The sequence below is a fragment of the Spodoptera frugiperda genome, chromosome 3, assembly GCF_023101765.2.
Source record: "Spodoptera frugiperda isolate SF20-4 chromosome 3, AGI-APGP_CSIRO_Sfru_2.0, whole genome shotgun sequence".
In the NCBI taxonomy this organism is placed as follows: domain Eukaryota; kingdom Metazoa; phylum Arthropoda; class Insecta; order Lepidoptera; family Noctuidae; genus Spodoptera; species Spodoptera frugiperda.
The window spans coordinates 3,519,509-3,533,399 of record NC_064214.1 but is presented as its reverse complement, the minus strand read 5'-3'; the positions used below and the strand labels follow the sequence as shown (position 1 = coordinate 3,533,399).

The following is a 13,891-nucleotide window of genomic DNA, read 5'->3' as shown; positions in this document are numbered from 1 at the left end:
TGATATATTTTTAATTGCTCAATACAAACAAAGTGTACAACAGCATAGTAACTTAAAATTGTGCTCTTCTCAAAAGTAAGTTGCAAATTATAAATGCAATCAAAAGTATTTAAGTTGATAAATACACAGTAAAATAACATATTTACAATGAAACAGTATATTACAATTGAAATTATATTAATAATCTAAAACATGATACATCTGTACAATATACTAATAAAGGCTACATGACAACATTTATTAATTAACATCATAATTATGAGTTTTTATGTAAAGATTCCACCATTGACCCATTATTCCTACATCAATAATCTTCGAAGGTAAACTTACATAGGTTGGTTGTAAGTAGGAACACTTTGCTTTGTATAAATCACATGATTCATTGAGGTCAGTTGTATACATGAGTGAAAAAATTCCCAAACTTTTATAATGAATCGTGCCCTGGTTGTAGCATGTATCCAGATACGATAAATGTTCCACTGTTTTGGGATTCAGACAATCGGGGCTTAACATAACGGTCTCGTTGTTTATTCGCTTAAGATAGTCTTTAAAATCGAGTTCGTCAGGGTTTTTCATAGATAACAGACACAAAGTTCCCAAGCCTGCTGTCCATTTCATTGCTTTCATTGGGTCATCTTGAATATCAGTCCTTAAATCTTGTAGCATTTGACGATAGTCTGCAAATAGATTCTTCCAGTACTCGGCCCATTTCTTGAACATGGTGCCTTGAAATCTATTAGGAAACTTAACTTTATTTTTCAAACTTGATACTATGTTTGGTGCTTTACTCAAACTTTTCATCATTTTGAAAGTATCAGATGTGCAGCAAAATACAAAAATTCTAAATGTATATTATTTTTTTAGGTTATCTTTATGTCACTGTCAAAAGTGGACGTTGTCATGGCTGCTAATGCCATTTTTTTTTAATTATTTATCCGCAATGCAATTTTGGCTGGCCAATTATAATTATTTTTTCTAACCGTGCTCATTGATTTTTTGACCTTATTGGACGATAAAGTCTTGGTGCACACCAAGTGCACACTTAACTTATTGAGAAAATGACTGAAAATTGAGAAATGAGATTTAATAATCTTTGATCTGACTAAAACCACCCTGTCCTAACTCCTGCTTTTCGAGCGGGAGCTCCAGATGTTAAATGAGGGCTACCGTTATTTTTCTGATCAGATGGCGCAAATGTAGGAAGAGATTCTCGTCCAATCGCGTGTAACACTAGTGCCACCTGGTGAGCAAAAATACGGTAGCCTTGTCTACATGAATGGTTTACTAACACGGAATACAGAAACAAGTTTACTACAATCTTGGCAAAAGTGGGAATAGACTTAAGAAATTGCTATTCAAAAAGTTCCGGTTTATCAGAGAGTAAGCCTTGCTACCCGGTCTTTACTTCAAAATATTTAGGTATGTATGTACCTAACTAAACCTGCGCAGGTATAAAAATAGTTAATAAATAAGTATTATAACAACTTTTCTTAAGTGTTGAAGTCTTCATCTTCTCACGTCTTTTAACAGCAAGCTCTTCCAGTGGCGTTAAGGCGTCTAAGTAGGTAATTATGTATACAGGTACCTACACATCTGCATAAATTAGGTTTAAAGTATTAAGAATGAAATAAAATTTTCGGTAAAAAATAAGTAGGTAAGTATGTTATTTCACATTTTAATTTGCCATTTGTTTATTGCTGAAGTCCTACCTAGATAAATAACTAGGCAGAATCACAAATTATAATAATATTCATTGCTTATATTGCTGTAGTCGCTGTAGAAATCATTTTTCAGGTGAAATGCTTGTGATCTTTATCCTTTTCTCGTCGGCATAGAACCTCCACCTTTGGCTTCTCTTCTTTTGCGTGAAAAACTGTCGGCAAACATGGACTCTTTCAGGATCATTGGCGATGGGTTAGCATGAGCTTCTCTAACAATCTGTAAAAAAATTCATGTTCTTACTCATATAAGTTGACGTATGAAGTAGGCTGTAGGATATATGGCTTACTTATGTTATTGTGTTAATACTACTTAATATCTTACGATTCAATGAATAGTAGGTACCTATTTAGACTATCAAGATCCTGTATCCTGTATAATTAATAATCCGGGTTGGTGGCCAAAGTAGTCTTGTGAAAAACATTAAAAAAAAATAATAATCGAGATGGTACCTATATCATTGCCTAATAACGGTAATCACCCTTTAGTAACGATCTAAAGACTGGTTACGTTAATCTTATCTATTGAAATCATAACTATAATAAAAATATTGGTGCTAGTTAGTGAACTACCTACACGTGTAGTAAACCTGTAACTACTACTTGCTTGCGTACTTGCGTAGTTAGTAAATGTTGTAAAAAACCTCTCATTTTTTAGAGGTTCCAACCTTTAAAGCTGAAGGTATAAATGGGCAATTTTTCGGATACATGGGTATTAATTTTAGAGTATTTATCAGTTTTTACTCAAGTGTTTACCCGAAAAAAGTGGATAAATACCCATTATTTATCCATTTTTAGTATTCACCCGAAAATTCACCCATCTCTAGCTATAGGTACCAAGGTTAGAACTCACCCGATGATATGAAGAAAGGGGGTTGCTCACTACATCTTTCTGTGCTTCAGATGGTGCAGGCACGGCGAATATCGTTCCACAATTTGCCACAAGGCAAATAGCAAAGACCGTTAAATAAAACAAGCTGTTCATCTTTACTGGTCACTACTATTGACGTCTCACACCTTAGACACATTTTTATACACACTCCAGATAGATTGCATGATACTTTGTTAACGGAAACCTTTGACAAACAATACAATTACTTCCTGTGAGGTGAGATATACGCGAGTGATAATAATTAAGTATGTTGATTGTTATTGCTGTGATAAAGGTAATTGTGCTTCACGAACATCTTAGGGCCACATATACCCGATGTCAATCGTAAAGCAATTAACATAATTATACTAAGTTATTAGCATTACGTGTATATAAAAAGTAACATGCAAGTGTTTTCAAGATCAATCTTTCAGCGATCTCGTTTTACTCGTAAATATGTTATATATACATGTGTACGTTATAATTATGTCTAGCTTAACTTGTTTTCATTAATCCCATTATAATTTGATTTTAATTACCAGGTACTTAAATAAGTAGGTAGTCATGATAGTCATGTACTTGTATTGTAGTAGATATTTTGTATTTTTACAAAAGTACCTAACTTTTTAAGTAGCTTCGAGGGAATAGAATTGATAGAACGAAATGAAATCTAATTTCTGTGGTTACGTGGCACGACTTTTACTTAGGTACCTACTTACATTACGTTTTGTATTATGAGTTACGTTGTGTATTATTATTGTGAGTCTATTAGGTACTTAGGTAGGTTGGTAGGTGTCGTTGACGTATGCTACACACGATTATGGGCCCCTCACGTGGCTTGAAACTATATAGTCCGGCACGAACAGTGATTAATAGGTCGTACGCAACCTAATTAATTTCATCACTAAGTATGCCTCAAGCATCAAGCACTAGGTATTATACATCAAGCCCAAATACGGGGTCGTTGCTGTAGATCCTCGAGGTGTTCTCTAGTCTCTCGGCTCCATAATTAGATCATTTCATCATCTTTATCAAATTATACTCGATGAACTCGAGTAAAATAGATACTTATCGAAAAAAAAAAAACATATGCACTACTATTTTTTTTAGTGGGGTCATCATGTGAATGACTTCTCACGCCTTGGGTGAGGCGAGAGGGAGTGTTAGACTCTAACTGACTAAAAACCACCCAGTTCCTACTCCTGCTTTTTGAACCGGAGCTCCGGTATCACGCTAGGCTTACCTAGCATTTCTTTTAAAACTCGTAACGCTGATCAGCAGCTCGGGAAATGCACTAGATAGCTAGCCGCAACGACGGCAGGGTTACGAGTTTTAAAACTTCCCCTCAGTTTCTCTAGGATCCCATCATCAGATCCTAACCTATGAATAATGACATAATCTTCAGGTAATTGTTGATAAAAAAAGTAGGTACCTTAATTGTAAAAAATGCTTATTTTTTAAAATTTTACTATTATTTCTCCTATTATGATCAATTTTATAATAACAGCGCGAGAACTGTTTTTATAGCAGATTTTTCATATAAAGGTGTAAAAAAGTGAAGTTGTAAATAATTATGCCATGTCATTCTGTGCCCTATTTTTGTATAAAAGTTTATCTTTTTTTGAGATATGTCACTTTGTTATAAGACGTGGGGCAGGGGTAATTTTGTATGGATTGTGATCCGTCTTCTTTAGTTAATTGTTGTTTAGCACGAAAACTCGGATAAGCTTATTTTTCTCTTTTAAATTATCTGAAATATGTCAATGCTGTCAATGTCAAAGGAATAAGTTTGTCTTTGTCTGCATTTTATGCTGATACCCGCCAAATATTTTAAAATAGTCATCTCTTTATAAAATATCTTTTACACAAGAGCTGAGATACTATTCCTTGTTCGTAAATTACGTTATAATATTTAAAAGATGGATACCAAGTCTCAATCTTCGCCTGTTGTGGCTTCAGCTGCTGGAAAAGCTTATAAAATTCCCAACCGATTGGGACGCGGTGTTCCAGAAGTAAAAGATGTTTATTCAAAGAAATGTTCTTGCAAGAGAGACAAAACTATTGTGTTCTGCAGATCCTGTGGCTACTATTGTAATGGAAGAATACGTCTAAAATGTGAAATGCATCCTCGGGTAAGAATAATTTTTCAACTGTGTAGGTACTTAGGTTTAAAATACTTATCTGATGAATGAGTATCTATCTATAATACTTATTCTTTCTAATTAAAATGAGAACTATGTGCAAACTCTCAAGTTACGAGATATGGGCAAGGATAAAGTTCTTCCTGTCCTTATCTAAACCTATTTTGGAATAGCACAATGCATTCTTTTACTATTTTCCCATGACTGATGTCATCCTACCACAAACTCCTTTGTCTTTCATAATCTATAAGTACTTAAATCTTTAGGTAACAAAAGTTTGCTTATGAAAGCACAGCTACTACTAATGGATAACTAAGTTATTTTTTTTTTGGATAAGTTAATGAAACTTTGTTTTGTATCTGAAAAAGAACCCACATTTTTAGTATAATTTGATTAATAATAATTGGTCTTGTTCACATGTTGGTGTTCCCTTTTCAAACTTTTCTATATTCTTATGTCAATTACAATAAGTGATCATTTGGTTTCAGGTAACTTTCCTCTTGGATATAGGAGAATGCCCCCGTTGCCATTCTTCCATGTTTTTGGATGAGTATTCTGGGAACCTATAATGACTTTATTCTTTATAAGTAATTGATATTAATGTTAGTTATTAAATAAACAGTATTGTTATGTTAAGCAATAAGTTATTTTATTACCTAGAACATTATTGATTTAATTTCTAGTAATAAAGTTAACAGTTTATTGCAGCTTATTATATAACAATATAATAATGATACATAATGATAGATATTTTTGTTTTATGTCATTTAAATGTTAATTTAAATGAGTAAAAATATTATTTAGTTGATTAATGGTGTTAATTGCCCGTCATATAGTAATAAGTGTTGGAGAGTTGCTGAGCAATGTAAATAATTAATGAGACAATGTTTGTAGAGGCAAATATTGAAACTTGTTAATTTCTTTTCTAATAACAACTATTTTAGCAGTTTCTTGTTTGGTTTAGTTCCAACCAAGCTTTTTGTACTTACAGATTCAAATATTTGAATAAAGCAATTATAAAAACGTGGTGCATTATTATTCATTCTTTATTATGAGTTATATTTATTTGTTTAATGATTGAAAATAATAGGTCCTTATTTACTCTTCCAATAAATAAGAAAATAATAATTTGGGAAAACATTCAAGAAAATATTTATTAGGTACTAATTACATCTACATTAACAGAATACTAACTTAAATACAAATATTTGTTCATATAGTGAACCAACTAGGAACATCTGTTCTGTGTTTGTTGCGATCTAAGTAGTCTTGGAAGTTTTTCTTTGCATCTCCCAAAGCTTTCTGTTCCTCTTCTGCATCATCCTTCTTATTGGCAAATATGTCTGGATATTCAAATTTCATATCTTTTGGCTAAAAGGGAAAGAATAAGTTAAGAATTTTGTCTGTGGTCTGTTTATAAAGCTATAAAGAACTGTGCAGGAACAAAAGGTGTAGTTATAATATTTACTTAGTTTTATCAAGCATCTACTTACCAATACAACATAAGCTGTTTTAACATCATCATCTTTGATTACATATCCTTTACCGACATCTCGTCGGAATTTTCCTATAGCTATTTTGGTTCTTACATCAACTACAGGGATGTGATATATTTTTTCCAAGTAATTTTTTATGTCAAATTTTGTCATTTCCATGGAGCAATGGAATTGAACAACATTTGGTAATTGTTTTGCCTGGGGTTGCACAATTTTCATCCAGAAATTAGGGAGAAAAACTCTCAGCTGTGGATTGCCTTTTTGATAAATAGGATACCTGAAACACAAATAATCTAGTTACTTGTTTAGAAGTCACTGTATTATCATATATAAATTAACATTTTATAGTTTATTTACGAAAGGAAATATATTTAACCTTATTTTCACGTTTTAAAGTAACAATTTATTGACTTACTCCTATTGTTATAAATATGTATGTTTGTTATTAATTTACTGTGCTTACCAACGTGTAGACATTTTGTATGTCTAAAAAAGTTAAAAATATATGTATGTGTATGAATTTTATTTCAAATATTTGCGATAATACGATGAAATTAATTTATAACCTGAAACTATGATAAATTTGTTTTTAACTTTTTGACATTTCATAATATTAGTATTAGATTAGATACTAGGCTTTTGAACTATGGTCATTGGCTAGACTAAAGACTTCATCTATATTTTTTACTGTGTCCATCCATAGACAAGAGCAAGCAAGACGGATTGATTTTCGCCGAAAATTATCATAATAAAACTTCGTCACAAGAATAGCTCCATAAAATTAAACTTGACAGAATTTCCTTTAAGATTAGATATTCTATGTATTTACATAGTTCTACACAAAAATTTAATAATCTGAAGAAAAAACTGGTTCGTGGAAAGGAGCAAAATATCACCATCTTCATTGTTTTTAGTTACGGCAATACCAGATTCGGCTGTCATTTTGTCAGTTTATTGCAAAGATGGCGGTGGCTCTGTCACCCGATCAAGAGTTGGTGAGTAATTTAAAGAATTTACTGTGTTAATATTGTAAATGGATGTTTATGTTGCATGTATATACTCCTTTTGAGTGTAAATATCTTTTCAGGTAACGTTTAAATCACGTTTCTTCCAAGAATTACTTAAAGGATGTGGGTTGAAACTTGCTTCGTTTACCATGTCACCAATGTTTGTTTTGATTACTTCGTGTCTTGTTGTTACAGTTACAAAGTTTCTATTTCTTTAATTGATGGCTTACAACATTCTTATTACGTTAATAAACATAAATTTGTTCGAAAAGCTACATTAAATTAATAACTTGCAGCGTTTACATACCTTGATAAACTATTCTACGTAGCTCTAAATGATTCTTGGTACTGAACAGTCAACATGAATTGACAATATATGCGTAGCTCCTCCTATTTCCGCCCCAGTTTATTTATAGGAACTAACTTAAAATACAGGCTTTGGTAGTACTTTTCCAAAGTATACTTTCATCACATAAGAATTTGTAGGTTTTCTGATAAATGGGTAGGCATTCTATTATTTATTATGTTTTTCCTTTAACTCAATACACTAGTAGTAGTTGTGAATTTAACCACATCTCCATATTTTTCAAAATTTTATAATTTGATATGTGTTACACTAGTTGATTTCTCAAGAGGTACACAACATATTAATGTTATCCTAACATTTTAGCAATATTTATTAGGCTCAAAAACTATTGAATACATGACTTATACTTAAAGTGGAACCACCTAATCCTCAAGTAAGGCAGTCGGTATAAATATACAATAATGTATTCAAAACCAAAATTATAACAAGGAATGGTAATTTTTTATTATCTCAGTGATTTCTACATTTGGTCATTGGTCATTGGCCAGGTCAGAGAAAGACTTATTGAGATTTTTTCAGTTTTCATATATTCTCAGTAGCATGGAGTCTGAATTGTGTAAAGGGGGAAAATATAATGTGCACTTTTGATCCTTCAGGAATTAAAATGGTGTAAAATTATTTGCTTGATTTTTTTTTGTTCAATTTATTGTGTTTCTTTTTATGTTAGATAAGTACACAAATAGGTATATTTGAGACTAATTGATATATTTGCATATAAGAAAATTGGATGAATTATGTGACTTAAAGTAGGTATTTGAAAGTGATAAACCACCTTCATTAATTTATTTTTTTACAATATAGCCGGTGGTCCCTGAAATTAGGTCACCTACTAACATAGTTGTTGGGGCTGTTATGGTAAACAAATTTTCTGTGTTAATTCTTATATACACTGAAATAATCTTAAACAAACCCTAGCATGCCTCAATATGTCATGGTAACAATATTAGTAAAAGTAAGGGATAGCTTATTTTTTTATTAAGTACTAGCTTTTGCCCGCGGCTTCGCTCGCGTAGAATTTGGTCTGCCACATTAAGTTACTCCCTGCTGAATTTTTTTTATTAAGTATGGTCTATCTTACAAATGTATTTTTTTGTATGACATTTTTTTCATAATATTCATTAAGGGAATATTAAACAGCTTAAGGAAATATTTTTTGGACTAATTTATTGGTAAAATATCTACGATCTACGTTTAGACAAAAACTCTCTGAAAATTATTTTCAAAAATAGATCTTATTGCATTATATTAATTTCGGACGCAAAGTTCGGAGTGGAAATTAATAATACACTCTCAGATTGTTTTTGAAACATATTATTTGATCCCATCTCTGCTCGAACCAGAGAATTGATTTTCTCTATACTATAACTATCAACTCCCCCGCGGTTTCAACCGCTGTTCGGCGCCTATTGATAGCTGCCTTCCTCGATAAATACACTGTCCAACACAAAAATAATTATTCAATTCAAACTAGTAGTTCCGAAGATTTACGCACAAATAGATAATCCCCGTTATTTCGGTGGGGATTTAAGGAAGTCCTCTCTTAGTGTTCTTCTACACTCTCCAAGGAAAATACCTGCTAAGTTTCAGCTTCCTTAGTCCAGCAGTTTCGGCTGTGCGTTGTCTGTCAGTCAATCAGCAGTCAGATAGTTACTCTTTACGGAAGAGTTTTGAATACACAGATAAGTGCGTGCGTTCACTCGCGACTACATCTCAATAATTAAATACTTGGTTACAATATTTACTTAATTAGTTATACATTTCAGTCCCTTGTGACCCTGCTTACTGAATGTATGCAATTTATTAACAGTCTTCTGAAATAGAATACGCTATCGATCTCTCGGTCGATGACCGATTCCAACTTCCGCCTCTGTTACATCTCTGATCCAGACTCGTTGCGTTACTTTTAAAATGTCACATATACTAGCTTCTACCAGCGGGTTCGCCCGTGTTCCCGTTAGATAAAAAGCTAATGTGTTATTCCAGACCAGAATCTACCACTGTTCCAAATTTCATTTCAATCGTATGTTTCTTCTTAGTTTTACTTTCGCAATTATAATTTTAGTAGGATTTTTTAATATACTATACCTAATACTCTGTAAAGTACCGTAAGTACCGTACGTGAAGTTCGGGTTTTTTGTTTATTACAATCTGCGAATATATTTAGCAAATCCAAACAAGAGGTGAACGGTCCTATATAGGTACTTATTATGTTGTAAATATACAGAATAAAATAATTATACATATACTCTGTAATCGAAACATTTAATATTAGAATATGAATTAGTGAGTAGGTAACCTACATGTTAGGTTGCAAAACTATGCAGTTTACGGTTCATTGCGATAACAATTACATATATTCGTAGAAAAATATCGAACAGTAGTTAAGTACTTACCCACAACCTTATTGAACACGAAAATAACGGGTTAAAAAAATTGTATCCAATTATTAACAATATTAACTCCCAACTAATAGAGAAAAATGTTGGGGACCCGGGCCATACCAATTGAAAAAGTGACATAATCAGAACCGACCGATGTTAGTCATTCAAGAGACTTTTGTTTAGCACCTAGCATCTGTTAGAACAATCTAAAATATTTCTAAGTGCCATTACTAGTAAGATATTTGAATGTTAGGCACTGGGGAATCACTTGTACAACCGTTTTCCGTTCTCCTTCGCTGTCGTTTAACTCTTGGCAGAGCTAAATATCTCACCTGATCAGTCCATCGTATAGGTGATCTACCCCATCGGGTTCCCTCTACTTTTCCTTGCATGACCAGTCGTTCTATGGAGTTGTTATCATGCCTGAAGACGTAGCTATACTCTAGTGCTGTAGGACGCAGGTCTGTCCTGTAGTCGATAGATGCCTTGTGATCCTGAGTTCTTGGAATAATGGATACGTTGATGAACAACCGTTTAGTCACCATCAAACAATTAAATTGAGGCCGGAAGTTCGATGTTTTCCTTTTTTTTTTGTTCTTAATTTTCCCTTTTCAATTACCTAACTAGCGTACTAAAACAACCACTTCAAATTTCCAGTATAGGTACATAAGCTTCGTATTACGTGGATCGTTCTCAGGACTAATAAATTATAGTTTGAAAATTACTAATAAAAAAAATTCTGAAATATGTATTTTCCGTGACATCATTCTGCTTTACCTGTAAACCGTTGAGGAACATACATAAGTAATTAGGTACCTTGGAAAAGAGTTTGTATAACGATGGATGAGAGCATATTCGCTTACATTTCACTACAATGTGTTCAAGGAACCATACCGGTTGTCAGTCGCGATCTGGTTCAGAGCGTTACTATAGTCGCTGTCCAGCTGTAATCTCTTTTATCCCTGCGGTGTCATTGACACGAAGTCCGAGTCTGTTCGCTTAGGTACCTACTTGAGTTGAGATATTCTTATATGTAAATGTGTATAATGATGATTATTCATTTCGCATGACTCACAATAAAATCGTTTCCATATATTATGATGATATAACTCACCGCACAAGTTTTAAGGTATCCTTGTCGGATAGTTTCTCTGTGGAATCTAGATGAGGTCGGACATAATACCCCCTTTTAATTTACTACATTTTCAATCCCTTGCGTTGCCTGCTTTTTATTAAATAAAAAATATTTTTCATTTGCGGACCAAAGTGTAGTTTTTATTTGTTCAATGAAAAAGCCCTGGTCTAAAAAAAAATGTCGTATTTTCAATTGTTTATTATAATTACATCGTCAGATTGTGTTCAAATTAAACATGTAACTAAGGTTTGCCCAGGTGTTGTTCAAAGAAATGCTATTTTAAGAACCAATAAATAACACGTAGATGATTTTAATAAGAGCAGTGAGTTCATGGTTAGCCTTATTTTAGACTTAATAAGTATGGATAATGTATTCGTATGAACGTTAACCGATGAAGAGCTTAGACCGATTAAGAAGGAGCGAGGAGTTAATATCTGAAGAGTGGAGAAACATCTGATTTTTGTGATTAACATCTACATTTCCAATTTTATTCGTACAAAATAATAGGTCATGTTAAGAACAGGTTTATTTGAGGAAATCCCATTGAAATTTTCCATTATAAGAAAGTTGTAATTATCGTGTTAAAGTAAACGCTACAAAGCCGTATACATAGATGACTTTTGAAGCAGAAAAACAACAAAGTACTTTGTAAACAATGGCTTTTGACTTTGCCACGCTTCGAAGCTATTTAGCACTTGGGAGGTACCTAGTTGTTTTGTTGGTTTTCACTTTCCACATTTAATTGGAACATGACATCTAATCTGTACTGGATTCTTCCTGGTTGTTACAGTTTGGTAAATTCTTATGAAAAAAATCTCGCTATCAAAATCAGCTTCTGTCTGTTTTGTACGTATTTATTTCACAATTCTGTAACGCATTTAATGTTATGGAAGTATCCGCACAGGCTATAAACAATCTGAGCGTTCATGTAAAGACGCGATGCGGTGCGAAAATAAATCTGCGCGAATTTTATTTCGCTATGCGGTTCTTATTTATGAAAGGGCAGTCAACTGTAGCTGATGACTAGTTATTCTCATTTTGACCGGCTAGTAAAATGTTGCATTAAAGTAGTCAAACAAGTTCGAACAATTAAAAGTGGTATTTTAATTTGTTACCAAAGCTTATACTTCAGATACACGATTGTACTTTATATCAATTTTCCAGGAGTAATGTCGTCCAGAAATGTTCATCGTGCTAAGATAAAAGGACACACATTCACAAAAAACAAATCACCCTATGATAAAAGTTATGCACATCTGATAAGTTTTCATTGCATGTTTTCATTATTCTTCCTCAAAAAATATATAAAATGAAAGCTTGTAAAAAGAAGTCCTCTATTCGCGTCTGCTTGTTTACATGAACGGGATTAACTCAAAAATTAACGGATAGATTTCTGATATTTTTTTATATAGTTTGGTGAGTAATTTACTTTGACCAGGCAGAATTTTGTATATAATTGTAGACTCGCACAATATTTTAGGCTTCGCGATACATTAATTTGGAATATCGTCACGATTTACTACATTTTATAGTGTAACGTGACGTAACGACCTCCCACTCCTAAACTTAACTCCGTATTATCTAAGTATTGTTTACACATATACGTGTCTAATATTTTGTAATTCTCTAACTGACGGACTAATTAGATTTTTATTTTTTTTATCCCGTCTACTATCCTATATTATGTAGTTATGATTTATTGTTATCGTGTTTGTTACACGCTCGTATTCGATTGGTCTGGGCACGGTTGTGGTTATTCATTCCATTCAATTACCTTTAGTCGGTTTGACAGTTGCAAGTCGGGCCTGCCTTCGTGCGATCGTGCGTGCGATCCTACGCTATAGGCATTGTTTTAATATTTGTTACGCGATCCGCTCGTAATACCAGTATACCATAGTTAAAAAGTGTGTAATAAATTATAACTGTGAGAATTGACTCAGTGTGAAATGTTTTAACTTATTATTATTCAATAAATTAATATTTTTGTACGTTGTAAACCCCAGTGACTGTTGTTTAGTTCTTTTGTTTTAATGCTACTGTCTCTCCCCAATCACCAATTGAATAATTGAGGAAGACTTAATATTGAAACAACGTAGGATTCAGAAATATTTATTGTAAAATTATCCTACTTCTTATTAATATTGTAAATTGGAAAGTTTGTGTTGTTGTTTTTCTTCTTTCGCGCAAAAACTACTGAAGGGATCGGGATGAAATTTAGAATAGGGATAGATTATGGTCTGGAATTACACTCCTTTTTATTCGAAGGGCGAAGCCGCTGACAGAAGCTATTTGATAACGACAATAACAGAATTGTGATTCACTTTTAGTAGTATTTTGTTGATTTAGTTGTAGCAGGAAAGATTTACAAATATTTGCTTTTTGTAAATCCCATAAAATAATAAGTTGTAGAGATGAATAATGTCAGTGAATTATGTCATTTTTGTAGCACTTAAAAGCCAGAATATCACGAATGAATTGCTGAAATAGAACTTTTTTCGGATTTTTGGTCATTTCAGTGTTTAGCTTGTGTTCGGGTATTAAGTAATCGTATAAACTGCAAGAAGTTGCTACAATTTACGTTACTACAATTTAGAGAACGTGTTACGGTTATAGTTAAACGAGCGTGTGCTAAGTGCGAGTTACCAATAAGTGTATCATGTGTTGTGGTGCCGTGACGTAATGTGAAACGGCTCCAAAGTTGTGTTATGCGTGGAGCGTGCCCACTCATACTAATGTTGGGGCCCGGGTTCATCCGCGCCCGCACAGGAAATACAT

The 13,891-nt window shown here is 33.0% G+C and overlaps 3 protein-coding genes across 4 annotated transcripts in view; 1 reads left to right on the top strand and 2 right to left on the bottom strand.

Moving 5' to 3' along the window:
* Positions 1 to 160: 160 nt before the first annotated feature.
* LOC118274091 (mitochondrial import inner membrane translocase subunit Tim29) lies at positions 161 to 919 on the bottom strand. Its single transcript, XM_035591455.2, has one exon. The coding sequence runs from the start codon at positions 802 to 804 to the stop codon at positions 241 to 243; it is 564 nt and encodes a 187-aa protein (XP_035447348.1). The 5' UTR covers positions 805 to 919; the 3' UTR covers positions 161 to 240.
* Positions 920 to 5,866: 4,947 nt separating this feature from the next.
* Positions 5,867 to 6,854, bottom strand: LOC118274092 (39S ribosomal protein L23, mitochondrial). Its single transcript, XM_035591456.2, has 3 exons — positions 6,690 to 6,854; positions 6,224 to 6,503; positions 5,867 to 6,101 (listed from the first exon to the last, which is right to left on the bottom strand). The coding sequence occupies exons 1-3, from the start codon at positions 6,701 to 6,703 to the stop codon at positions 5,943 to 5,945; spliced, it is 453 nt and encodes a 150-aa protein (XP_035447349.1). The 5' UTR covers positions 6,704 to 6,854; the 3' UTR covers positions 5,867 to 5,942.
* Positions 6,855 to 7,141: 287 nt separating this feature from the next.
* Positions 7,142 to 13,891, top strand: part of LOC118274090 (tyrosine-protein phosphatase non-receptor type 9) — a 46,445-nt gene continuing 39,695 nt past the window's right edge. The window contains exon 1 of one of the 2 annotated variants that reach the window (XM_035591454.2): positions 7,142 to 7,221. In XM_035591454.2, coding sequence (XP_035447347.2) covers positions 7,189 to 7,221 — 33 coding nt within the window. In that variant the 5' untranslated portion in view covers positions 7,142 to 7,188. Of the gene's footprint in view, positions 7,222 to 12,908; positions 13,021 to 13,891 lie in introns of those variants that run through there. The other variant, XM_035591453.2, reaches the window with a different exon arrangement.